This window comes from Leptodactylus fuscus, chromosome 2 (assembly GCF_031893055.1).
Source record: "Leptodactylus fuscus isolate aLepFus1 chromosome 2, aLepFus1.hap2, whole genome shotgun sequence".
Lineage (NCBI taxonomy): Eukaryota > Metazoa > Chordata > Amphibia > Anura > Leptodactylidae > Leptodactylus > Leptodactylus fuscus.
In genome coordinates this window covers 120094009-120121447 of record NC_134266.1, presented here as the reverse complement: position 1 = coordinate 120121447, position 27439 = coordinate 120094009, and the positions used below count along the sequence as shown (strand labels likewise).

General features: G+C 41.9%; 1 protein-coding gene across 1 annotated transcript in view; it reads left to right on the top strand.

The window, feature by feature from the left end:
- Positions 1-27439, top strand: part of KIAA0319L (KIAA0319 like) — a 91156-nt gene that overhangs the window by 24847 nt on the left and 38870 nt on the right. Inside the window, exons 3-5 of the mRNA XM_075264481.1 lie at positions 4539-4705; positions 11590-12095; positions 18112-18328. Of these exons, the coding sequence (XP_075120582.1) occupies positions 4564-4705; positions 11590-12095; positions 18112-18328 (865 nt within the window). The 5' untranslated portion in view covers positions 4539-4563. The remainder of the gene's footprint in view (positions 1-4538; positions 4706-11589; positions 12096-18111; positions 18329-27439) is intronic.

Sequence of the window (27439 nt, the reverse complement as noted above, 5' to 3'; positions counted from 1 at the left end):
TGCATTTTCATTTCTATTTTTCAGTTCACAGGGCTGTACGAGAGCTTACTTTTTGCAGGGCAAATTGTAGTTTAAAATGGTACCATTTAATATTCCACATTATGTACTGGGAATTTGCAGAAGTATTAAAAATGTGTCGGAATTAGAAAAAAAACTGCATTTGCTCCATTTTCTTATGTGTATTTTTGTTTTGTGGCATTCAGTGTACAGCCAAAATGACGTTACATATATTTTCTGGGTCAATCACAGCAATACCAAAATAGGGTACTATTCCGTTATCGGGCCAGCAGCAGCGCAGTTCAGCAGCAGCTTTCGGGACAGCAGTTCAGCAGCGGGAATTACAATGACATCCGAGGACTGCTGGCCCGATGCTTGTGCCCAGTAACCAGTACATCGATGACCCCCCTCCCCCATCCTTCTCCTCCTGCCAGTGCTGCCCCCCAGCTCTCCTTACATCTTCCCCGTACCCTCTCCCCGCCACACGACTAGGCCTCACCTCAGCGCTAGTACCGAGACCGAAAGGAAAGACACCGGGGCTCAATCCAGGCCCTGACAAGAAACACGCCGACTATAGGAACGGTGAGCTACAGCGAGCTGGAGGGACAAACTTTCTGCAGCGTCCGGCGGCTATCTAGTAGCATTCATTGCTCAAGATTTACGGTGAGGCCTATTACAGGGAGAGGGTACGGGGCAGATGTAAGAAGAGCTGGGGGGCAGCACTGGAAGGAAGAGGAGGATGAGGGCATCCATCGATGTACTGCCTACTACACACAAGCACGGCCTCTATCATCGGGCCAGCATCGGCTTAGTCATGTGGCGGGGAGAGGGTACGGGGTAGATGTAAGGAGAGCTGGGGGGCAGCACTGGAAGGAGGAGGAGATGGAGGGGGGGTCATTGATGTACTGGCTACTGGGCACAAGCATCGGGCCAGCAGTCCTCGGATGTCATTGTAATTCCCGCTGCTGAACTGAACTGCTGTCCCGAAAGCTGGTGCTGAAATGCGCTGCTGCTGGCCCGATAACGGAATAGTACCCAAAATAGTATAGGTTTAGTTATGTTATAAAAACTGCAATTTGCAGGAAACTTGTAATTTCTATTGATGCAATTTTGGGGATTAACTGATATTTTTATTACTTTTACATTTTTATGGGTGGCGGGCTAAAACGGAAAAAAAAAACCTGCAGTTCTGCCATCTTGTTTTTTCCCTTCTTTGCTGCTACATTGACCATATCAGATACATTTTTATATGTTTATAGTTCTACATATATTACTTCCAGCGCCGCACCTCCCATGAGGTGACCTGAAGCGACCGCTTCAGGCGGTGCTATGCCAGGGCCTTGGGAGGGCGGCATTTTTGCTGACCTAAGCCAGTCCAGAACAAGCTGTCCTGGACTGGCTTAGCGTCACCGTGTCTGCAGCCCGACACGGGAAGCGAGCGGTGTATTGGGGCGGCCCTGCTGGACGCAGCCCAGCGGCCGCCCCTCACAGTCAGGCAGAGAGCAGGTCCTCTCCCTGCCTGCGAACGCCGCTCGCTTCGCCCTACCCCCTTTCCGCTCGACCCGCCCCCTTCATATCGACCCCGCCCCTTTCTCGCGACCCCGCCCCGCAGCTCCGCCCCTCCTCGGGGGGGGGGCTGCTTTCTGACGCCGCTTCAGGCGGCAGAAAGCCCAGGTTCACCCCTGATTACTTCTCCATCTCTCTCTTTTTCCGTGTGTGTGTGTGTGTGTGTACAGTACAGACCAAAAGTTTGGACACACCTCATTCAAAGAGTTTTCTGTATTTTCATGACTATGAAAATTGTAGATTCACACTGAAGGCATCAAAACTTCGAATTATCACATGTGGAATTATATACTTAACAAAAAAGTGAAACAACTGAAAATATGTCTTATACTGTAGGTTCTTCAAAGTAGCCACCTTTTGCTTTGATTACTGCTTTACACACTCTTGGCATTCTCTTGATGAGCTTCAAGAGGTAGTCACCTGAAATGGTCTTCCAAGAGTCTTGAAGGAGTTCCCAGAGATGCTTAGCACTTGTTGGCCCTTTTGCCTTCACTCTGCGGTCCAGCTCACCCCAAACCATCTCGATTGGGTTCAGGTCTGGTGACTGTGGAGGCCAGGTCATCTGGCGTAGCACCCTATCACTCTCCTTCTTGGTCAAATAGCCCTTACACAACCTGGAGGTGTGTTTGGGGTCATTGTCCTGTTGAAAAATAAATGATGGTCCAACTAAACGCAAACCGGATAGAATAGCATGCATGCTGCAAGTGGTAGCCATGCTGGTTCAATATGCTTTCAATTTTGAATAAATCCCCAACAATGTTGCCAGCAAAGCACCATCACACCTCCTCCTCCATGCTTCACTGTGGGAACCAGGCATGTAGAGTTCACCTTTTCTGCGTCGCACAAAGACACGGTGGTTGGAACCAAGGATCTCAAATTTGGACTCATCAGACCAAAGCACAGATTTCCACTGGTCTAATTCCTTGTGTTCTTTAGCCCAAACAAGTCTCTTCTGCTTGTTGCCTGTCCTTAGCAGTGGTTTTCTAGCAGCTATTTTACCATGAAGGCCTGCTGCACAAAGATTCCTCTTAACAGTTGTTGTAGAGATGTGTCTGCTGCTAGAACTCCATGTGGCATCGACCTGGTCTCTAATCTGAGCTGCTGTGAACCTGCGATTTCTGAGGCTGGTGACTCGGATGAACTTCTCCGCAGCAGAGATGACTCTTGGTCTTCCTTTCCTGGGTCGGTCCTCATGTGAGCCAGTATCTTTGTAGCGCTTGATGGTTTTTGCAACTGCATTTGGGGACACTTTCAAAGTTTTCCCAATTTTTCGGACTGACTGACTTTCATTTCTTAAAATAATGGTGGCCACTCGTTTTTCTTTACTTAGCTGCTTTTTTTCTTGCCATAATACAAATTCTAACAGTCTGTTCAGTAGGACGCACACACCTGACTTCTGCATAACACAGCTGATGGTCCTAACCCCATTTATATAGCAAGAAATCCCACTTATTAAACCTGACAGGGCACACCTTTGAAGTGAAAACCATTTCCGGTGATTACCTCTTGAAGCTCATCAAGAGAATGCCAAGAGTGTGCAAAGCAGTAATCAAAGCAAAGCAGGTGACTACTTTTAAGAACCTAGAATATAAGGGAGCCTTCACATGATGTAACGCTGCACTCATTCTGATAGTAAAAAGACGTTCAGAATGAGCGAGTAAAAAGCAGCTCCCATTGACTTGAATGGGAGCCGGCATACGTGCGCTCCCCATTGAAATCAATGGGAGGCTATTTTCCCCCCTATGCTTTCAATGTATTACGCGCGTAACATGGACGCTTATATAATAGTGCAATTACCGTATTTTGCGGACTATAAGGCGCACCGGACTATAAGGCGCATTGCCCATGAGCGCCTTATAGTCCTGCCTAGGTCCATATATAAGGCGCACCGGACTATAAGGTGCACCGAACTATAAAGGCGCAGCGCTGTCCGGTGCACCTTATATGTGATGGAAAGCGGCGGCACGCCGATTTTGCCGGCGGCCGCTTAACCCCCCCACGTGCCAGCCGCTTCTATTCATTTCAATGGCACGCTTCCATCGAAATGAATGGAAGCGCTCGGCACGCGAGGAGTTAAAGGGATTCTACCATTAAAAAGTTCTGTCCTCTTGACCACGTTAGAATAGCCTTAAAGGCTATTCGTCTCCTACCTTTAGCCAGCGCCGCATTCTTCCTGAGCTGCGTCCGCCCCTTCTGTGTTGTTTTCTTTGGGCCTCATGGATGACGCATGCGCAGTCGGCTCTAACAGGCTCTCACAGCCAGAGCCGACTGCGCATGCGTCATCCATAAGGCCCATAGAAGACAACACAGAAGGGGAGGACGCAGCTCAAGAAGAAGGCAGCAGCTGGCTATGGCAAAAGGTAGGAGACAAATAGCCTTTAAGGCTATTCCGACGTGGTCAGAGGAAAGAACTTATTTTAATGGTAGAATCGTTTGAAGCGGCAGGCAGACTTTGCTGGCGGCGGTCGCTTCCATACATTGCAATGGGAGCGCGCTATTCAAATAGTATTCGTGTATCTCTAACTTCAATTGTAAGAAGTTACGATTGAAGTTAGAGATGAGCGAATACTATTTGAATAGCGCGCTCCCATTGCAATGTATGGAAGCGGCACGTAGACTTTGCCGGCGGCCGCCACTTAACTCCTCGTGTGCCGCCGCTTCCATATATAAGGCGCACCGGACTATAAGGCGCACTTACGATTTCTGATGAAATCGTAGGAGTTTATGTGCGCCTTATAGTCCGGAAAATATGGTAGACGCAATTGCTATTTAACATATTATAAATATTCTCTAGTAATAGAAAAAAAACCAGGATCTAATTTAGTTGTTAGTAACTAACTATAATTTTAGAATTTATTTAATCTTAATTGCAGAATGATGCAAGTTCACATGTTCTAGTTTTTTTATTACCGGTACATTTTATTCGAAAGGACATTAGCTATAAAAGTGTTTTTTCTTTGTTTTGTTTTTTTCAGACTCAGAAATTCAGTGGAAGACACCATGGAGACTTACTTCACAAATAAGCTGGCATCTGACTCTGTGCCAGTATCAAAGCACTCTCAAGGGAGACTGGTGATCTACACGGCGTGGCTGCACCTATTCTACTCTTTAACATGCTTGAGTGTTCTCTTCTCCATCACAGGTGAATCCTACCGGACCTGCACTTTTCTGTATGGAGTTAATACGGGAATTCTGAAATTAGTTATAATGGGTGTGTGGACATAGTATACTAAAGTGAACAACAACATAGAAGTATATGCAAAGAAGAAAAATTTGTCTCAGCCCGTATTACAAAAATGATAAATGTCTCTTACTGTTAATGCAGGAGTAGTAGGTGCTTGTAGTCATCCGGATGCCCGGGACGTCATGTCCGGCACAGACACAATAGAAGCAACAAATTGAAGTAGTCTCAGCACGCCGGATGATACGTTTTCTTAAAAAAATTTCCAAATTTTATTGTGGAGACATGCTCCAAGTTAAAAATATATATATATTGTTCTTGGAAAAGCAGTCGATGGATATGTCCTTGTGCAGACGGGACAGAAGGACGAATAAGCCTACGCGTTTCGGGGATATGACCCCTTAGTCATGGCTAACAACATAGAAGAATAAAAGGGGTGGATAGGCAGTTTTCTTGACGTTTTAGTTTATTTTGTAGTCTTGTAATAGCGCGGAGCGTCACTGCTATAGTTATTGAGAAGAGCCTCGTGTGTGTGTATATATGTATGTGTGTGTGTGTATATATATATATATATATATATATATATATATATATATATATATATATACATACAGTGGCGTAACTACCACCATAGCAGCGGTAGCAGCTGCCACAGGGCCCGGGACATTAGGGGCCCGGTGACAGCTGCTACTGCTGCTATCATTATTCTCGGAGGTCTTTTCGGACCCCCGAGTATAATGATCGGGGCCCCCTGTTGGTGGAATACTTTCCACCAACAGGGGGCCCCGAAGCTGCAGCAACGGCTGAGACACAGGAGCTGCAGGTCTGGCTCCTCTCAGCGCTGCAGGACGTTCCCCCTCTCTCCCCCCTTCCTTTCTCTGCTGTCCTCTGCCCACCAATGAGAGGAGGAGGCGGGGCTTATCCCTGCCGTCCAGCAAGAGAAGAAGAGGAAGAAGCTGCTCCAGGAAAATGAAACTGAAGATACACAGGTACGTACTGGGGTTACTATACTTATTACTATCAGGCATTTGGGGGGATTACTTGTGTTTTAGTAACTCCATGTGCCTCATAGTAATAGCAGTTAACCCCATCATCTCCCTCACAATAAACCCTGTGTGCCTCACCATAAGAGTTACTGATATGTGAGACATTTGGGGGTAATAGTAATGAAGATACAGATTTTTTTTTATCCACAATTTGTCCTGGTATAGCGGTCAGCTGTGACAGTATTTAGTCCTGTAGGGGCCACTAAGGGACATAATACTGTGTGCAGGGGGCCACTATTGGGTATAATACTGTGTGCAGGGGCCACTAAGGGACATAATACTGTGTGCAGGGGCCACTAAGGGACATAATACTGTGTGCAGGGGCCACTAAGGGACATAATACTGTGTGCAGGGGCCACTAAGGGACATAATACTGTGTGCAGGGGCCACTAAGGGACATAATACTGTGTGCAGGGGCCACTAAGGGACATAATACTGTGTGCAGGGGCCACTAAGGGACATAATACTGTGTGCAGGGGCCACTAAGGGACATAATACTGTGTGCAGGGGCCACTATGGGACATAATACTGTGTGCAGGGGCCACTATGGGACATAATAGAGCGCGCAGGAATGCGTAGGAGGGACTCGGTCGAGATCTTCGGTGTCGGGGGGGGGCCCATGTCAAAAGTTCGCCACGGGGCCCCGCCATTTCTAGTTACGCCACTGTATATATATATATATACACATACGCACACACACACACACACACACACACACACATAAAACACTTCATGCACACAGGCTGTACAGTGGCTCACAAAGTTCTGTGTTGCTTCATATGCTTCTTCGTTTGCTGCCCTCCAGTGCCCCATCTGGTGCTGCCTGTTTAGAGCTATTTTCCCTTACAATTGCTTTCAAATTCCATTTTAATTCAGTAAAAATCACAATTCTTGCTAAATTAATAAAGCGGTTTTCCTCCTTCAAGCATAATGTTCCAGTTAAAGGGTTAATATTTCTTAGCAGGCATGGGCATCCTAAATTCCAGACTAGTACACATTCCCTGTCATATCACATGAGCATCCATGGTATATGAAGTGGAATCAGGTCAAGTCCTCCCTGTAAAGTGTGTTTGCATGGGGGATGGGTCAATCTCCTAGTATATTGTATCCATGCTTATGTTATGAGCTTTTACAAAGAGATGGTGCCAAATGATGAGTGAGTGCTGGGTATTATTTAACAGTGGTTTATTGGATCAAGGTGAAGATGGCATTCTGGGCATCAAACCAACCCTGCCAATATGAATTTGGTTTAGACTGTAGCTGGAACTTGTCCTTTCTTTACTCTGGCATAGGTGAGAGAAGAAGTAGTTCTTTGTATGAGTGAATTAGCTCACAATCAGAAGAATGGAACAGAAGAAAGAAATCTTATTCACACTTATTAGCTGTGAATATTGTGGACAGAGTTGTTTGACTTTGACCAGACATACATGTTTTATAGTCTTTGCACATTTAATATTGATCATTTTTATCATTTCACTCACAGTTGCTAGTATCAGGGACTTGTAAACAGCTACTATATGCACAGATTTCCTAGAAAAGCTAATGTTCATAGGTTGCTTTTTCCTGTGCCTAGTCACAGCTGTACAATGATTCCTTTAGTATGACATGCTGCTGTTTTGCATTCATGATGGGTCAGATAATGCTCTTTATATGCCATGGAAGTGTACTGTAATGCTGTACCCCAGAGCAATCCAGGAAATATCGCAATGTTTGCTGCTCATTAAAGCGCTAAAGGGTCTTTCCAGGTAAAAAAAAATATTGAGAAACTATTGTAAGGATAGAATAGCAATGAAAAATGGACCTACATGCGAGCGCTTCCATTATGGCTATTTATTAGTTTAAAAGCCAGTACAATGACAATAAAATACACTGCTCAAAAAAAAATAAAGGGAACACTCAAATAACAAATCCTAGATCTGAATGAATTAAATATACTCTTTGAATACTTTGTTCTGTACGAAGTTGAATGTGATGACGACAAAATCACACAAAAATCATCAGTGGAAATCAAATTTATTAACCAATGGAGGCCTGGATTTGGAGTCACCCCCAAAATTAAAGTGGAAAAACACACTACAGGCTGATCCAACGTTGATGTAATGTCCTTAAAACATGTCAAAATGAGGCTCAATAGTGTGTGTGGCCTCCACGTGCCTGTATGACCTCCCTACAACGGCTGGGCTTGCTCCTGTTGAGGTGACGGATGGTTTCCTGAGGGATCTCCCCCTAGACCTGGACTAAAGCATCTGCCAACTCCTGGACAGTCTGTGGTGCAATGTGACGTAGGTGGATGGATCGAGACATGACGTCCCAGATGTGCTCAATCGGATCCAGGACTGGGGAACGGGCGTCCCAGTCTATAGCTTCAATGCCTTCATATTGCAGGAACTGCTGACACACTTCAGCCACATGAGGTCTGGCATTGTCCTGCATTAGGAGGAACCCAGGGCCAACCGCACCAGCATATGGTCTCACAAGGGGTCTGATGATCTCATCTCTGCACCTAATGTCAGTCAGGCTACCTCTGGCGAGCACATAGAGGGCTGTGCAGCTCTCCAAACAAATGCCACCCCACACCATTACTGACCAACTGCCAAACCGGTCGTGCTGAAGGATATTACAGGCAGCAGATCGCTCTCCACGGCGTCTCCAGACTTTGTCATGTCTGCCACATGTGCTCAGGGTGAACCTGCTTTCATCTGTGAACAGCACAGGGCGCCAGTGGCAAAGTTACCAATACCTGGTGTTCTGTGTCAAATGCCAAGCGTCCTGCACGGTGTTGGGCTATGAGCACAACCCCCATCTGTGGACGTCGGGCCCTCATACCATCCTCATGGAGTCGGTTTCTAACCGTTTGTGCAGGCACATGCACATTTGTGGCCTGTTGAAGGTCATTATGCAGGGCTCTGGCAGTGCTCCTCCTTGCACAAAGGGAGAGGTAGCGCTCCTGCTGCTGGGTTGTTGGCCTCCTCCTGGTAGCGCCTCCAGCATGTCACGTTGCACCACAGACTGTCCAGGAGTTGGCAGATGCTTTAGTCCAGGTCTGGGAGGAGATCCCTCAGGAGACCATCCGCAACCTCATCAGGAGCATGCCCAGCCGTTGTAGGGAGGTCATACAGGCACGTGGAGGCCACACACACTACTGAGTCTCATTTTGACATGTTTTAAGGACTTTTCATCAAATTCAGATCAGCCTGTAGTGTGTTTTTCCACTTTAATTTGGGGGTGACTCCAAATCCAGGCCTCCATTGGTTAATAAATTTGATTTCAATTGATGATTTTTGTGTGATTTTGTTGTCATCACATTCAACTTTGTACGGAACAAATTATTCAATGAAAATATTTCATTCATTCAGATCTGGGATGTGTTATATGAGTGTTCCCTTTATTTTTTTTGAGCAGTGTGTATATATATTACACAGGAAACTCATTTAAAAAGGGGATGGATGTCCCAATTAGTAATTTAACCCCCCCCCCCCCCAATTCCAAAGGCTAATAGCAACACCGGTAAATAAACATACACTAAATGTCCTTACTAAAGTTAAAACATAACTTTTAATCAATGTACTAATAAAAACGAGGATCCATGTTACAATGTATTCATTTCCTGGTAGGTGGCCATTCAAGGACAAAGTATGTTGATGGGGCCAAAGACTCTTATTTGATGCAGCATCCCTCTTCCTCCCTCTTGGGTTATATCAGTCATCAAGCCCACAAAGTACCCCTTCCTTGATAAATCGCACTCCCACATAAATTCAAAATAATAATAATAAATAGCACAGGCAGGCTAATGAGTAAATGGTGAGGTAGGTACACTACACGTCTCAGCTGAATTCCCCAGTCCCGTCAATCCCTAAGGGCTGGTGTTGCTGATTATAAGTACCCTCACTAGTTAATCCCCCTGCTACAATGTGCTAAAACTGTTCTCCCCTCTACGCGTTTCCCTGGTTTCATTCATCAGGAGGTAGATGTCCCTATATATTGTTGTGTGGTAAAAACCGCAGTTCGCGAGACCACGGAGGTTGGTCCCGCTACTTAGACGGATCGACGCTACTCACTGTATTACCCCGCTGTTAAGTAGTCTATACAGCCGGGTTGCCGCCCACTTCTGGCCACGCCTATCGTCCTCGCCCACCAATCCGCGTACGCGAGGATTCCTCTTTCCTAGGCGTGTTCATTCTCAGAACGAGCTAGGCATAACAGTTCGCGCATGCGCGAGTACTTGGTAAAAGCACAGGCTGTGTTACTGTTGATTTCGGTCCGTGAGTAACCCAGTATAATCCTTAATTCACGATTCCAAATTACAAAAAAATCACTGCAAATATAATAAATGCAAAAATGGACCATAAAGTTAATAGAATCAATGCCCCACCATAGCTTTAGCCAAAATGCCTACCAATGCCTAGCAATTACCATAGTGTACACACTCACATCGGTTCTCACTACGCTTTTTCATCAGGGGTTGCTGGGACAGTGTTTAGGAGTTGCTTAAATAGAGCCCAGACAGCCACAGTCAAATCAATAAACAACCATGTTACCTGGTATCTTTGGTGTGTTGCACCGCTTCTATAATGCATCTGAGATAACGCGAGAGAATGAAAGCAATCTCACGCCTGTACACTTCTCCCTATCGTGTTCAGCATCCATGTTTGTGCAGGGCAAGAATATAGGCCCGCGATCCAATTAGAGTGCAGGAGAAAACAAGTATTATCCTTGTCACCAGTTATTTTTACTGTTTTAGAATAGCTTGGTCAAATTCCTTGAGAATCTGCATGGTGTTCATGGTATGTGATAGAAGGCTATACAATTACTTTCTCAATACTTGGTCACTTTACCTCTTAGCCATACACAACCTGATGATAATAGATAAATTAACTGCATAGGCAACACCACTTCTTTGGGGTCTTCCTTCTAATCCCATCCACACATTGCAGAAAAATATCCTCAATGGACATGCTGCAATTTTCAGAAATCGTTGCGTTTTTGTAAATCGCAGCATGTCAATTATAAAACGGGCCGCATTTGGCCTGTGGAGCAGACTTTGGACATGCCTGCAGTAAAGGGTCCCAATAATTGATAGCAAGCAGAGATTTTGAAAACTTTGAGTAACTTTACATTAAAGGGGCTCTATCAGCAAAATCATATAAAGTTATATTAAACTACCCCCTCCCCCCACCGTTTTAAAATAATAACCTAAAAAAGAATGTGATCTACTTACACATCATGCACGCTGGACGGGCATTCAGGGTGTGTCTTCTTCTTCATTCACGCCTCTTCTTCCTCCGATGTCCTCCGGTCCCGTCCAACTCCGGCGCTCGCTCGCGGACACTGATATTAAAAAACGGCCTGGGCGCATGCGCAGTAGCATGCGGCTTCTACTACAGCTACTGCGCATGCGCCCAGGCTATCACTGTCCATTCGCGAGCGCTAGAGGAAGACGGGACCGGAGGACATCGGAGGAAGAAGAGGCGTGGAAGAAGATGAAGACACACCCTGAATGCCCGCCCAGCGTGCACGTTCGGTAAGTAGATCACTTTCTTTTTTAGGTTATTTTAAAACTGGGGGGTAGTTTAATATAACATTTACGGTGCCTGAATAGCCTTTTTAAAGGCTATTCATGCATATGTGGGGCTCTAGCAGCATGATTTTGCTGATAGAGCCCCTTTAAACAGATTCTTGCTGAACCTATAATGTCCATTCAATGCCGTGTTCTTTATGGTTTTGTTGAATAGCTGTCATTGTTAACAATTTAGTGTTTAAGAATAACAAAAATCCTCATTTATTTATTTTTTTCCACAGATGCCATCCAAAGCAGTTCTATATGTCAGAAAGGTAGTATTCAATTTGGGTTTGGTCTGAGGACTAAGAATGATACGCACTACTTGAGGGTGGCAGACGGCCCCCAATCTATTCACTCCTGCCATGATTCTTGCTGTCAGAGCCATGCCTGCAATGTATTCTGGATGTTGGAGAACACATGCATCCTTGCTAACTGTAGGACTCCGCATAGTTGTTCGACAACTAGGGAGAGCTCTAGAGACTCTCTTTTGGTACATATATTTAAAAAAGGTGCACCACAGACTTCACTGTACCGTGGCATCTCAAATACTTTAACAAGGAAAGAGGAACGTGATAGAGGATTTCACAGGGAATGGTGGAAAACAAGGGCTCCTGCTCGACATAAAAGGCAAGTAGGAGATGGAAAAGATCCACAAGTTCCAGAAAAAGTGCTGTCAGTTGATTCGCTTTCAAAGAAGAACCAGCAAGATGACTTGAAAAGCTCAGGAGCAGACCAAATAATAGACGTAAGTGAATTGTTGTAGAAAATTAGCTGAAAAACAACATCAATGAGAAAACATATGTTTTAGGTTTTTAATTGATGAAAATTGAAATATATTGCACCCTTGCATGCATAACCATCGCTACTAAGTACATGTGCCTGGCATATATACGATGCCGGCAGCTGTACACTCCAGGAAACTGCTGACCTCTGACAGTCTCAGTGGAACTCCCACTGGTCTAAAATTGATGGCTTGTCTTAAAGGGGTCGCCCTACCCCAAATGAGTTTTTCATACTGAGGTCATCAGTGGGGATCTGATACCCATACCCCTCATAGATCATGTGATCCAGCAGCATCTGGGTACTGTAAGCTATAGTAGTGGAAAGGGAGCACGTGCAGACTCTCCTATTCAAGCAATAGGAGTTCCACTGCACTTCTCCAGAGCCACCGCTATACAGTGAACAGGGCTGCTGCACTACTCCTACCGTATTTATGACTCCTTTAAAGATAGGCAATCAAAACAATACAAACCCCAAAACAAAACAGAGACTACAGAGTATGCTGCCAATTGAAGGCCCAGCAATGTTTTTTTAACTTTTGTTAATATAATGGATGAAACTATGTGTATGTTTTCCTGGTGCTTATACTGCAGCAAACATTCACTAGACTAACAACCATTGACTCTTTTAAACTTTGTTGCCAGCTAATTGTTTGTCCAAAGCCTGGGTATAAGGGATTATCTATATATTATTATCTTGACTATTATTATATGGACTGTATGCTGTTCACTGATACTGATCAAGCTTGTGTGAGCAGGATAATAAGAAAGAAGCAGCCCTCCAGTAAATCCAGTTAATGGTGTATTCATCCAATAAGCTATTCAGTGAATTTTTTGAAGTGCCGCTTCTTCTTTTTTATATTGTTTACTGCTGGGACCTTGAGGTTGGGCTATTAGAAGCTGTCCATCCTTTGGCCGATTTGAGATAGAGTTTGCCGCTCATTCTGTGGACTATCAGTATCAAGTTATGCGCAAAAGGAGCTTTACAAATAATATATGCATATAGAAGTTAAGCAGTAAGAATAAAAAGGGATTGTCTTACCCATTTTAAGAGGTTCCAGTTTCCATGAATTCTATTAATTATTCAATAAAAAGTTGTACAATTTTCCAATTTACTTTTTGTATAAATTCCTCACGGTTTTCTAGATCTCTGCTTGCTGTCAATCATTCTGCTTACTTCCAGTAGATTAAAAATCAGACCATGGTCATGTGATGGACACACAGGTGCACTGCTCATTAATAAAAGAGGAGTGGTGCACCCCCATGTGTCCATCACGTGACCACAGACTCATTGTTATCCTTAGGAAGTAAGCAGATTGAATGACAGGAAACAGATCTAGAAAACCGTAGTAACAAAGTATATTAGAAGATTGTATAACTTTTCATTATAAAATAATATCATTTATTAGCTGAAACTGTACGTTTTTTCCTTCCTGGAGCTAAAATTATCAGACCCAGCAATCATGGTTACATGGTACATATGTGATTTAGAAAAGAAAAGCCACAATAAAACAGTTTGTGACCGTATGCTATATTGTTCTGCGCTATGCTGTAATCTATAGATGGGAGAGATTACGTTTTATTAACATAGATATAATGGTCCCAGAGTTTTATAAGTTGAAAGTATCACATGCCATCTTGCAAGCAGGATGTGGATGTGAGCCAATATAAACATCAATGGGCTTCTCCAGAAAAGAACCTGTTCTAAATGTGTAGTAAATCACCTAATGATGCCAAGCTATCCAGTATTCCAGTATTAACCTGTGCACTACCTATAGTAACACACAGAATCTGTTAATCCAGCCATCGATAGTGATGTGATCTTTTTTTAATTCCCACTTGAACCAGCCTAAAAGCATGGTTAAGGCTGAGACCCCACATTGTAGAAACACTGCATTTTTTGTAGATTTTGCTGTATTTTTATGAGCCAAAGTCAGAAGTGGACTAAACAGGTGAAACGTATAAGAGTTTCCTTTGTGTTTTTCATTCCTTTTTAAGGTTTTTTGGCTCAAAAAAACTACAGTAAAATCTGCAACAGGGATTTCAACTTTTTGTTTTCTTTTATGAGCAACTAGCTTTTACCCGCGACTTCGTCTGCGGTGATTTGAGAATTGGGCGGACACAGACGTGTGAAACTGTAAAAGTGCTTTAAAAAGTTTGGTGGGCTAGCAAATGTGATGTGATGTGTTATATTGTGTATCTAGTGATACAGACAATGTGATGTGTTGTATTGTGTATGTCGTGATACAGACAATGTGATGTGTTGTATTGTGTATGTCGTGATACAGACAATGTGATGTGTTGTATTGTGTATGTCGTGATACAGACAATGTGATGTGTTGTATTGTGTATGTCGTGATACAGACAATGTGATGTGTTGTATTGTGTATGTCGTGATACAGACAATGTGATGTGTTGTATTGTGTATGTCGTGATACAGACAATGTGATGTGTTGTATTGTATATGTCGTGATACAGACAATGTGATGTGTTGTATAGTGTATGTCGTGATACAGGCAATGTGATGTATTGTATATGTCGTGATACAGACAATGTGATGTGTTGTATTGTGTATGTCGTGATACAGACAATGTGATGTGTTGTATTGTGTATGTCGTGATACAGACAATGTGATGTGTTGTATTGTGTCAGACAATGTGATGTGTTGTATTGTGTATGTCGTGATACAGACAATGTGATGTGTTGTATTGTGTCAGACAATGTGATGTGTTGTATTGTGTATGTCGTGATACAGACAATGTGATGTGTTATATAGTGGAAAGCTATATGTAAAATGTGAGTGAGTAGAGTGAGGGCTACTCCTGAGGTGACAGTAAGGAGTGTGCAGGCAGGTTGAGGCAGGAAATGCCAGGCAGTGTGTGTGAGTCTATAGCTGGGGCTAGGAGTCCTGCTTTTGTGAGTCTCCTGCTAGGAAGCCATGTTGTTTAGTGGCACCAAAAGTAGCCTGTGACTAAATCCTAAGGGAAAACTAGGTTTGTGGAAAATTGCACGCAAATCCGTCCAGGCGTTTTAGCGTGATTGAGGAACAAACATCCAAACTCACAAACATCCAAACACACAAACTTTCACACTTATAATATTAGTAGGATGACATTTTTGTGTGTAGCCCTAACCTACCTATGCAGCTGGTGTCCAGTACAAAGTCTGGTCTCATATTCTTTCTCAAAACTATTGGGTTTTTGTTACTTCGAAAAATGGCCTAACCAGGCAATTGCATTTTCCATTAATAACTGTAATAATTATTTAATACTTTGACTGTGCTTATTCTACTTTGTTTATGTACAAATTTGTTTGTTGCCTGATATATACAGCATCTTCATGGCACCATCATAAAGGATCTACATGGAAATTTTTGTAGTATTTGTTTAGCAAATAATGTTTAATACATAGACATGTATAATATTTCGGTAGAATGGCATCACCAGATTTTGGCACCACTTTGCATTTTGTGAGTGTCGTGTCCAGTGTTTCACATTTCACTAGAACAAAGCTTTAATCAGTTCAATGTTCTGAACCCTTTTACTGAGGCTTACAAGAGCTTAGGATTGTCCATCAGCATTGGGAAAACCAAGTTCTGCTGCCAAGATGTTTCTGGTCAGGTAACTGATTCCCTCAGTGATAACCATTGCTAAAGAAATTATGGGAGTAGTGGACCTTTTTCTTTACTTAGGCAGGCATCTTAAAGAGGACTTTTCTGCTAGAAGGCTAGCAGTAAATGGAATTCGGCACACTGTTAGCTTTGCCTATATGCGCCCCGGTGTCAGAGATATCGGTGCTGTTAGTTTTGGTACTGATATCTCTCCACTGTCAGAAGGGCCGACCTTACAGCTCATCGTCAGGAACAACGTCCCGCTACAGTACAAGATACTGCTTTGTTGTGGTATATAATGCTGCAAATGTCAGAGATCATTAAAAGTCCTCTTTAAAGGACTCTTTATTAACAGATGCTAAGAACTTTATTTGGTGAAAGTGGTGATTTTAATTTTTTTTTTTTTTAAACTAGCCTCCACCATTCCTTAGCTACAAGTTCTGGTAGTTTTGGTTCCTGATGTGCTATTTAAGCTGTGTAATGTCAGAAGGGCAGTCTCCGGCAGTGGACATGATTCACATCTCCAATCAGAGTCAGCCAGTGTCAGGGCTCAGAATCACATCCCTCAAATTCCAACTGTGCCAGAATCCTATTCATGTAAAGAGCTAGACTTGTTGGAGGCGGGGAAAGGTTCTCTTTAAAAGGCAACTATTGAGGAGAAGGTTCAGCACCACACAACCTGTAACAGGATGTCCTACATGAACCTTCAGTATCAGGTTATGAAGAACCATGACCTTAAAACGAAAACTAAGCTAATGGTCCATACAGCTGTATGTGACTACTCTCCTGTATGCCTGTGAGATTTTGGTTATCATCTATCATGTAAAGACTCTCAGGAGTGTGCATCAGTGCTGTGTCTGGAAGATGCTGTGCATCAACTGAGAGGATTGCCATGAAACCATTATCCTACAGAACCATTGGCCACTGAATTAGAATGCCTTACTCATGCCTTCCCAGACAATTACTAGGCTACAGCTAGGCCAAACTTGCGGAACATGGAATACCCAGAGGAATCAATTCAAGGACACGATCAAGGCATACCTTAAACTGGGGCCACACATTGTGGAAAACTATTTGGCTGTTGTGGCTTTAAAAGGAGTGGTAAATATACATCTCCCTTCTGCTGAAAACAAAAACAAAAAAAAATCTGCAATATAAAATGCAATTTTTTCGCAATGTGTGGCTTGAGCCTTGAAAAGTACCAGTGAAGTCTCCCTTCTGGCCCTAACTGCAGATGAAGTGTGACAATGTAGAACAGTCACTCATGCAATTGGGGGAGGAGCTGGGCTTCTGTTACGTTATGGTTAGAGCAGAGAGTGAATCCCTAGCCGGAGAACAAATGCCCCTAGGGCCCTTTTTTTTATCTTATCTTATCTTATGGTAGAGTTGGAAGGGACCTCAAGGGCCATCGGGTCCAACCCCCTGCGAGTGCAGGTTTTCCTAAATCATCCCAGCTATATGTTTATCCAGATTCCACTTGAAGATTTCCATTGATGGAGCGCCCACCACCTCCCGTGGCAGCCTATTCCACTCTCTCACTACCCTCACTGTCAGAAAGTTTTTCCTAATGTCTAATCTGTATCTCTTTCCCTTTAGTTTCATCCCATTGCTTCTTGTACTTCCTTGTGCTAATGAGAATAGGGTAGATCCCTCTGCACTGTGACTACCTTTCAGATAGTTGTAGACTGCTATTAAATCTCCCCTCAGCCTTCTCTTCTGCAAACTAAACAATCCCAGTTCTTTTAGCCGCTCCTCATAGGACATGGTTTGCAGACCTTCCACCATTTTGGTTGCTCTTCTCTGGACTTTCTCCAATATATCGATGTCTTTTTTGAATTGAGGCGCCCAGAACTGTACACAGTATTTTTAGCTAATTTGCATGCGTTTTGCAATAAAATCCTAAAGTTTATGAAAATAGGGCTGCAATGCAGAGTAGGAAAGGCATTTTTGGAAAATATAGAAGCTGCTCTACAATGTTCTGTTATTAGATTGATACTTATTTTTCTGCTGACAGATTCTCTTCAATAGTTTTCATTTATCTTTTCTGTATCAATTTCTTTACCTTTTTGAAGATTACTGCTTTGTCAGTTAACGCTAGGTCACACAGCAGATCCTATAAACTATAAAATGTATGCAGAACTTATCTGTCCGCATATTTTAAGTGGAATGGGGGACAAAATATCCAAATGCTAGTGCTAACCTAACGTAATAAGAAGCCTTGCTTACTTGACCAGATCAGATTTTTATCTACTGGAAGCATAGAGTCAAGGTTCCCTCTGAATCCTGAGGTTAGACCATCGATATCTAGTCATGAACAACCTTTTTAATGGTATTTCCGTGATTTGTTCCAAATTTTTTTTTTTTTCTTACAGCCAAATTCTTCATCTTTGTCCATTGTTGTTCCACCATCTGAAAGTACAGTCACTGGAAATCCAATAATCGGTGTCAATGCCACAGAATCTCTACCATTGAATGGCTCATCAGTTACCGGTAGAGGAAATCCAAGTGCGTTCACACTGGCACCAATGTTGGTGCCAGGAAACACAAGCACACATCCAACCCCTGTTCCTACTGGTTCAGCAGCACCAGGTATGCATGATTTCCTAATACTGTGTCTCTGTAATCCTTTATCTCTTATTTATAAAATGTAGACCTGTGCTATCAGAGCATTCTGATCAGATATCAGCAATTAAACCACATGGAAGAAAAATTTTACAATATCTGTAAAGGAGACAAGAAGCATCTTCTGATGAGAAGGGCTGAAGAAAATCGACCATGCATTTACAATGGCTTGCAAAAGCATGAATATCCCTTGAATTTTTCCACATTTGGTTACCGTACAACCACAAACTTAAATATATTTTGAGATTTTAAGTGATAGACCAACACAAAGTAGCAGATAATTGTGAATTGAACAAAAATGATACATGGTTTTCATAATTTTAATCAAATAAAACTCTGAAAAGAATGACGTGCAAAAGTACTCAGCCTATAGCAATACTTTGTAGAGCCTTTTGCTACAATTACAAGTCTTTCGTGGTATATTTCTACCAGCTTTGTGCCTCTAGAGACTGAGATTTTTGCCCATTCTTCTTTGCAAAATAGCTCAAGCTCAGCCAGATAGGTTGGAGAGCGTCTGTGAGCAGCAATTTTCATGTCTTGCCACAGATGCTCAATGGGATTTAGGTTTGGACTTTGACTGGGCCATTCTAACACATGAATATTTTTTAATCTAAACCTTTCCACTGTAGCTCTGGCTGTATGTTTAAGGTTATTGTCTTGCTGGAAGGTGAATTTCCTTCCCAGTATAAAGTCTTTTGCAGCCTCCAACAGGTTTCCTTCCAGGATTACCTGGTGTTTATCTCCATCCATCTTCTCATCAGCTCTGACCAGCTTCCCTGTCCCTGAAAAGTGTTTTTAGGGTGATGAGCAGTGTTACTTTTCCACCATACATAGCGCTTTGCATATAGGCCAAAAAGTTCAAATTTGGTCTCACCGGACCAGAGTATCTTCTTCCACATGTTTGCGGTGTCCCCATATGACTTGTGGTAAACTACAAACGGCATTTCTTATGTCTTTCTGTCGACAATGGGTTTCTTCTTGCCAGTCTTCCGTAATGGTTTCTTCCCGCTCGCGGAAAAAGGAAGTGAATGGCTCCCATTGAAGTCAATGGGAGGCAGGTTTTTTGAGGCGGATTCCACGTCAAAATCCGGCACAAATAACTCTGTGTGAACCCAGCCTAACAAACCACTGAGGCCTTCACAGAACAGGTATATTTATACTGAGACTAAATTACACACAGCTGGTCTCTATTAAATAATTAAATCACTTCCGAAGACAATTGATTGCACAGGATTTTATTTAGTAGTATCAGAATACAAGGAGCTGAATACTTTTGAACATCGCATTTTTCATATTTTTATTTGATTAAAATTGTGAAAACCAGGTATCATTTTCACTCCACTTCACAATTATGTGCTTTTTGTTGGTCTATCACTAAAAATCTCAATAAAATACATTTAAGATTGTGATTGTAAGGTGACAAAATGTAAAAAGTTCATGGGGTATGAAGACTTTTGCAAGCCTGTGTGTGTGTGTGTGTGTGTGTGTGTGTGTGTGTGTATGTATATGTATATATATATATATATATATATATATATATATATATATAATTTGTGTGTGTCAGTGGCATAACTGGGAATGGCGGGGCCCCGTGGCGAACTTTTGACATGCCCCCCACCTCGACCGACGCCGAAGACCTCGACAGACCCCCTTATGTTAAGTATATAATTCCACATGTATTAATTCATAGTTGTGATGCCTTCAGTGTGAATCTACAGTTTTCATAGTCATGAAAATACAGAAAACTCTTTGAGTGAGAAGGTGTGTCCAAACTTTTGGTCTGTACTCTATATAGGTATGTATATATGTACATGATACAATGCAAAAATGTTAGGCAAGTGTGAAAGGACAAAAGAGCACTATAAATCTAGGCAATATTTGGTGTGACCAGTTTTTGTCATCAAAATGGCCTCAATTCTTCACACACTTGCTCACAGTTCTTGAAGGAATTCAGCAGGGAGTTTGTTTCAAACATCCTGGAGAACTAATCTCAATCCTTATGTGTATGTAGGTTTGCTCAAATTCTTCTCTTTTCTTGTAATGATAGACATACTGTACTTAACGATGTTGAGACCAGAGTTCTTTGTGGCCATATCATCACTGCCAGGACTTTTTCTTATTTATGCTAAAGATAGTTCTTAATCATATTATTATGGTTGAGTTCTAGGAGCAAATGTCAGCAAAAGCGGAATCTGATAACAAAGAGCAGTAAACAAATCCAATTTTGCACAGTCAGATAAGTCCAGACCTCCAAACGCCTTCACCAGCACTAGCTGCAAGGCCAGGTGAACTTTTCTGAATTTGGGGTCCGAGTTATCTCCACCATTATCCGTACCAGAAATAAACTCTCCACTCCACCATAACCCACAGTTTACTTACAGGTGGATCTGAAACAGGAGATTTAATTTTCCAGGCAAATGGTCAATACCAGGAGATGTCGGCAGAAGCAGAATCAGGAGACAAAACTGATATCCAATATAAAGCTAAGGTTAAGTTCCATGCGGGTACGTCAGAGGCAGAATCATCAGACAAACGAATAAGCAGAAACAAGCCGAGGGTCAGAAAAGCAATTCAATTCACACGATCCGAGTTCAGAGCCAACCTGGTTCAGGAGGGAGGGGTTTTTTTATATTCCTCCTCAGCTATTAATTGGACACTCCCAAGGAACTTCTGAAACTGCAGAAGGCTCTCATGTTGACATGGCAACCTTAAAAGAATAACAGCTAAATAGAGAATCCTGACAGATATTGCTTGTATTTTTGGGGTTGTTGTCCTGCTGCAGAATAAATTTGGAGCCAATCAGATGCCTCCCTGATGACGCAATCTGCCTTCGTTAAAGCCAAATTTTAAAAAAGCACCAAGTTAGCTCCAAATTAATATTTGGTGTTATCACCCTTTTAGAGTAGTCCTAGAAATGATGATATGGCTGTGTGCATGTATATTTGTTCAACAGACATTATTATAAAAAAAAAATTAGAAAATCAAAAGCGGTGGCACTCACCCAGAGCGTCTCTTTCATAAAACTGAGCCCTTTATTCCAACATCAGTAAAAACAAAGTGCTAGGGGAGAGTGATTGGATGGTATTATACCACTGTGGAGTTGACTAGTGCACTGAATTCAGTACAAGTCTATGGAAGAGCACTGTTGAAGGGGGGCGTTCTCCACGACCCAAATGATGACCTTAGGCTGTAAGGTCCACCTTTTTGACAGAAAGATAGAAAGCACTCTGTCAGTTTTGGCTGTATGCACATGGGTGCCAGAGATATCAATGCTGTTAAGTTTAATCAGAAAGGTGGGCCTTACAAGCCAGAGTCATAGCCCGCCCACCCCGTCAGTACTCTTCCATAGCCTGTACCGTCATTGGAATTTTTTGGCTTCATTTAATTCTACAGTTATTTTTAAACATTGTAATTTCAACTTAGTTTTGATGTTTAAAACATACTTTAGGCAATAAATGTGGTCCGGCTTGCTTTTCATGTGTGGTTGGTGGAGGCAGGTACAGCTACAGCTGCTTTTAGGCTCATTTCCCTATCTGAAATAGGTCTTGTGATGATATTGGTGTCAAGCCAGTCAGGACAACACTTCAAATGTTAACCTGGTTAATGTTCTTTAAGAAGCTTACATGTCTCATCTTACAAATGCTGATGGAGATCCAAAAGGATATACTTATTGCCTTCACATTTAATAGCCTTTATAGGTTAACCATCTACTGTTATGTACCGATTATCCACAAGTCAAATATTGTAATAGTACAAGTTGAATAAGTCTTCCTGCCATTATACTTTTGTACTATTACCATTACTGTGGAACTTTTTTACACATCTTGTTTAGGTGAATAATCTTGCGCTTCATTCTTCATATTTTATTGTACCTGACAAAAAAAAGCAAGTGTTAGAGTAGTGAAATGGTAAATAAAATACTAGATGAAATTTACACATTTCATGTATATTATATATCTTGCATGGGTTGAGCAAATTAGTCCGGGTTATTGACAAGAAATTATTGAGTGTAGAGTTCCGGTTAAATCAGTAATAATGCATGGAAGATTTTAGCAATATTGTGTAGCATACATACATAACTTATGGTTTATGATACATTTGTGTACAGTCCGTGGGAAGGCTAGGTCATTTTAGATGTATCATTTTATTTATTAATTAAAATATATACTTTAATATTTCTGTTATTTATTATTTAGTATTTTTCTTCTATTTCTTCTACTGAATTTCCCCATGGTAGGACTATTAAAGGATTATCTTATCTTATTCTTCTGCATGGTTATGGGTCATCCATGATGTCTGAGATTCAGTAGCTGCAGAGGTTTACTTTGTAGCAGGCATCTGGACATACTAGCTTGAACCAAACAAGGTTATTTCCGATTATAGATTCCTTTTATTATTTAGTTGAACTCATTTATGAAAGCGACTAAAGGGATAATTGTATTAATTGTCCATATAACCAGTTACAGCACAGGTTTAAGTTGTTATAGTACAAAAAGATGAAAGCTGTGCTGTGATTGGCTGCTACAAGCAACAACGCATTTTTCTTTTAGATTCATTCATAAATCTGCCCTAATGTAGCAGTCCGTCTGCAGGATGAAATTGCTATATACAGAGATGATTATGACCACCAGCTAATATCCAGAGTAACCAATATGTATAGCACGGACAGCAGCTAGACAGGCCAGGAGTTACTCAATATGGTGTACCATCTCCCGTGGCAATGCATTCCATAACCTTATTTCTCTTACAGCAAAGAACCCTTTGTCAATTATTGGTGGTCTAATTCCAATACTGCTGTGCAAATTGAAGCCTTTGTTAGCAAAGGTACATTGGCCCCTGGTAGCCCCTGGTTTGTTTTCATTGTGAGCTGCTCCACTGTAGTTTGGTCGATTTTCTCTTGCTGACATTCATAGCAGACCTCTCGTATCAATGACACAAGGTTTCCTAGTCGGTGAAATCAATGGTGCCGTTTGTCTACTCACGATACAATTTCACCACAGCAGAAATGCAGTTAGTTCACAAACTTCACTGTTTGAGAAACATTGGCACCTTTGGCCCAAAAGTCAATTGTCATCCCTTTTTGCAACTGTGATATATCACCCGTTTTACCTAAACTAGAGAACCTTTGTGATATCATTAATATTAACTCTGTTATTGCATACATTAGCACATGACCTGCCTTTAGAAGTGAATTCAGACAGAAAAAGCAAAATCAGCAATGAGTAAAGCATGTATACTGAGGTATAAAAGCACTGAGGCGTAGATATTTAGCAATGTATCTAGGGGGTATTCCTTTCCAGTCAGCTTTGTTGCAGAGGGGACACCATTAGCTTTTGAAATAGAGCACTTGTTTGTTCCAGCCATCCTAGGGAATGACTGCTCTCCCATATCCAGGGCCAGGAGGCATCCCTGCAGCCAAAAAATTACCATTCAGGATCCACTTGTATTGTCTTATCTCCCTGGTGTACTGTAATTCATTGTCCTCTGCATGAAAGACTTTCCTTTTGTTCCTTATCCAATATTGAAACAAAGTATTCCCTTGCCCTTTGCCGTATCCTTCTGCCAACCCACAAATAAAAAAAAAAAAGAAAATGTAGGCATTTTCTCATTTAATTTTAGGGATATAACTTAGCATTTCCTTCCATCCATTCCTTGTTTGCATTCTCTTGAGATTTCATTATTTCAGGTGTTTCAAATGCATTTTTCTGATGACAAGCATACTTTAAGTCTTTGACTTGCAGCATTGATGTATTTTTTTTTTTAAATATATAGTGCAGATAGTACATATCTGTTTCTTTATGTATTCAGTACCAGTAAAAAATAGGACATAACTTTTCAATTCATATTTTTCCTATTTTTTATTTTTCTACATTATTAATTCATATTGAGAACATGACATACTGTATATTGAACTTGGACAGGTGGTCACATGCAATTGAAAAGAAATTATTAAATGAAAAAAATTAGGGAAAGCATTTGCAGATATCTTACTATGGTACTATACTACATCTACCTACTGCTAAGAGGTTTAGATACATATTGAGCATTGCCAGTATTTATGACTTATGGCCATAAGCACTGATTACAATAACTAAGGGGTCCATTACACCCAAACTGATGGAGGTCGCAAGCCACATATGATTCCTGGATAATGGTCACAATGCCCCATTGTGATGTTACAATGTAATGTTGTTACTTTGTGCTTGCTGGCATATTGCCTTTCCCAAAAGACCTAGCTGCCTGCTACCTCTGCATGCTCTTTTTAATTTCTCCTTCCAATCTCTTTCTGTCTGTATGTACTTAAGTCAGCTTTGTAAGTCACACTTCGGCTGAGCAATGACTTCAGTTACCTGGTCGTGACCTTTTTTCAGTTTGCTGCCAGAGTCTCTGCCTGCCACATCTCAGCTATGTCCCAGCCGTTATCTGACCTGTTTGCTATCAAGTTCTTCTGTCTGCCTTGTCTTCCATAATTGAACAGTAGTTCTTCAGTCAATGTGGTCTGAAAAATGTCCTAGTCTATGATTGTCATGTTTGGACATTCATCCTGCCTTTATGGATTATAGGCCTTTTGGCTTCTGCCATGTATACTTCTGTTTTCATGTGGATAGATTGTCCTTCCATTGATTATTTCCATTGGGCTCATGGTTACTCTGTTCTTTGTACCCATGTGGAAGCGTGGCCCTTCCGCTATGTTTCCATCTCTGCTGCTGTATGGACGAAATATGTTGTTTTGTGTACAAATTCTGACAAACATGGGCAAACCGCTTTCATCCAAATTGGCAGTTTGCCAATTTTTTACATGCCTGGAAAAAGAGAATCTAATTTGTTGCAAACAACGAGAGCTATGAAGTTAGCCAGAAGTCACAGAGTTCTTCTCAAGCACAGCTGAGGGGGATCGTCAATGTCAAAAACATGCTCATTATATGGCTTCCCAGTGAGATGCTGAGATGCCGGAACAATCCCAGGCACAGTGCAAGAAACAAGTTCAGCGGCAGGCCAGCTTGACAGCTGCCGAAACGCCGGAGCATGTGGATCATCAACGCCAAGAACACGCTCATTAATATGGTGTCCCAGCGAGCTGCTGAGATGCCAGAACAATCACAGGCACGGTGTAAGGAACAAGTTCAGCAGCATGACAGCTTAACAGCTGCCGAAATGCCGGAGCAGGCAAACCATCGACGGCAGCAATTTGCTAAATATCGACGCCAACAACCCGCAGACGAAGAGGCTAGTGGCCCATATTTGGTGGAGCTGTCCGGTGATCCAGTAGTGTTATATGGGGCATAATCTGACAGGGATCCTCGTTTATTTCATAGGTCATGTTCTCTCTATCATCCATCTCTAAGCTCAAGAAATCCTTACTCTGCCATTTTTTTTTTTAAATCAGTTTAAATAATAATCCATCACTAATGGTAAACAACTTTGTGCCCTTCCCCCCACTCCCATGTCAGCACAGTTGCTAAATTCTTTTGTATAATGCAGATGAAGGAGATGGCAGAGGAGCATGAACATATAGAATCATTCCCGCCACATTTAGCACTCGTGGTGACTTCAGACTTTTTCCACCTCTTGGATTAAGATGCCCCTTCTGTTTAAGCGGTCAGCACGTTCCCCAGTGAGGTTCTCTCTGGTTTATAGTGGTTGGAGGGGTGGTTTGACTTGATCTTACCCCCACCCTACTTCTCTGCCCTCCTTCCTTCCCCTCCCTTCTCTCCCCCCTAGTTCTCTTTCCTTTCACCCTTTAACCCTTTCCTGACATCTGGTGTACTATAACAGCGGATGTCAAGTATTTTAATATGGCAGCCAACAAAGCTGTTAGTTCTTGGCTGTATTATACACTGATCACAGGCATTATCCCTCCTAAAGCTTTGGTCAAACTTTAACCAGTGCACCATTTTGTCAGCGTTAACATTGCAATGTATTGACTCTGAAAATGAGAGCAAAAAATAAATAATTATATGAACACAAAACTAAACATTTAAAACACCTGTTTCCCTATTATATCACCATACCCCATTGTCACAGTTACCTATTGTTACCTGATAAAGCAGTCCAGTTTTTGACGTTTGTTTTTTTTTTTTTTTTTTTATTAACATTCTATCTAATTTTTCTATTGTTGGTGCGGTCCTGATTAGTCCTTTTAAGAATTTTTAGTTTTATCACAGTTATCCATTATTATGTCACAGTTAATCATTGTGTCCTGTAAAGAAAAAAAATAATAATGCGCTCCCTAGTGTAACTCTGTAAACCACAACAAGAACACAAATAGAAGAAAGGGAATAAGTATTACGCCCTCACCAGATAGATCTACTGTACAAGCATCTAAAACAGAATGCTGGCTGTCAATAAGCTGTTGCTTCCACATGAATTGAGTCCACATCAGGACCAATGAACATGGATCACAAAGAAAAGAAAAAATTGGCATTGCTGAAAACTTTAGATACATATTTGATATTGCCAGTATTTGCATCATATTGCAAACATAGCAATGTCCATAACCATGTCTGATTATGATCTTTAGATCTGTTACTGAATGGAGTAGCAGGATCTTTCTAACAGTTTCGAAGCTAGTATAAGTGTAAGGGCTCATGCACACAACCATGCGCATTGTCAGTGTTTTTCACAGCTAACACACTGATGCATTCATTTCTATGACCCATTCACATGTATTTTCACAGTTGCGTGTATGGAGCCATCAGCCAGGGGCAAAACCAAGGACAGGTCCTAATTCTCTTTATTTTGCAGCTCATGCTCACTGACCTAAGTGAATAGAACCATGAAGGCACGGGTGGTGCCCTCATGTTATCCGTGTGCAGTTTAATCGCTGCCTGGCTATATGTGCACAGTCATGTGTATGTCACTTAAACCCATTTAATGGATATGGACAAAAACAGGGCACAATGTTGTTATGAAATCACTTTGCCGTATAACTGAGCTTTTGAAGAAATTTAGATTTTCTGGCAGCATTTGTGTTATTAATAAATATTGTAATCTACTTTAACAAATTTTGTCTCCTTTTTGTGAAATCCTGAATCTCTTTATTCTTTCTTGGGCACTTTAAGGCTGAGGCTCCATGTT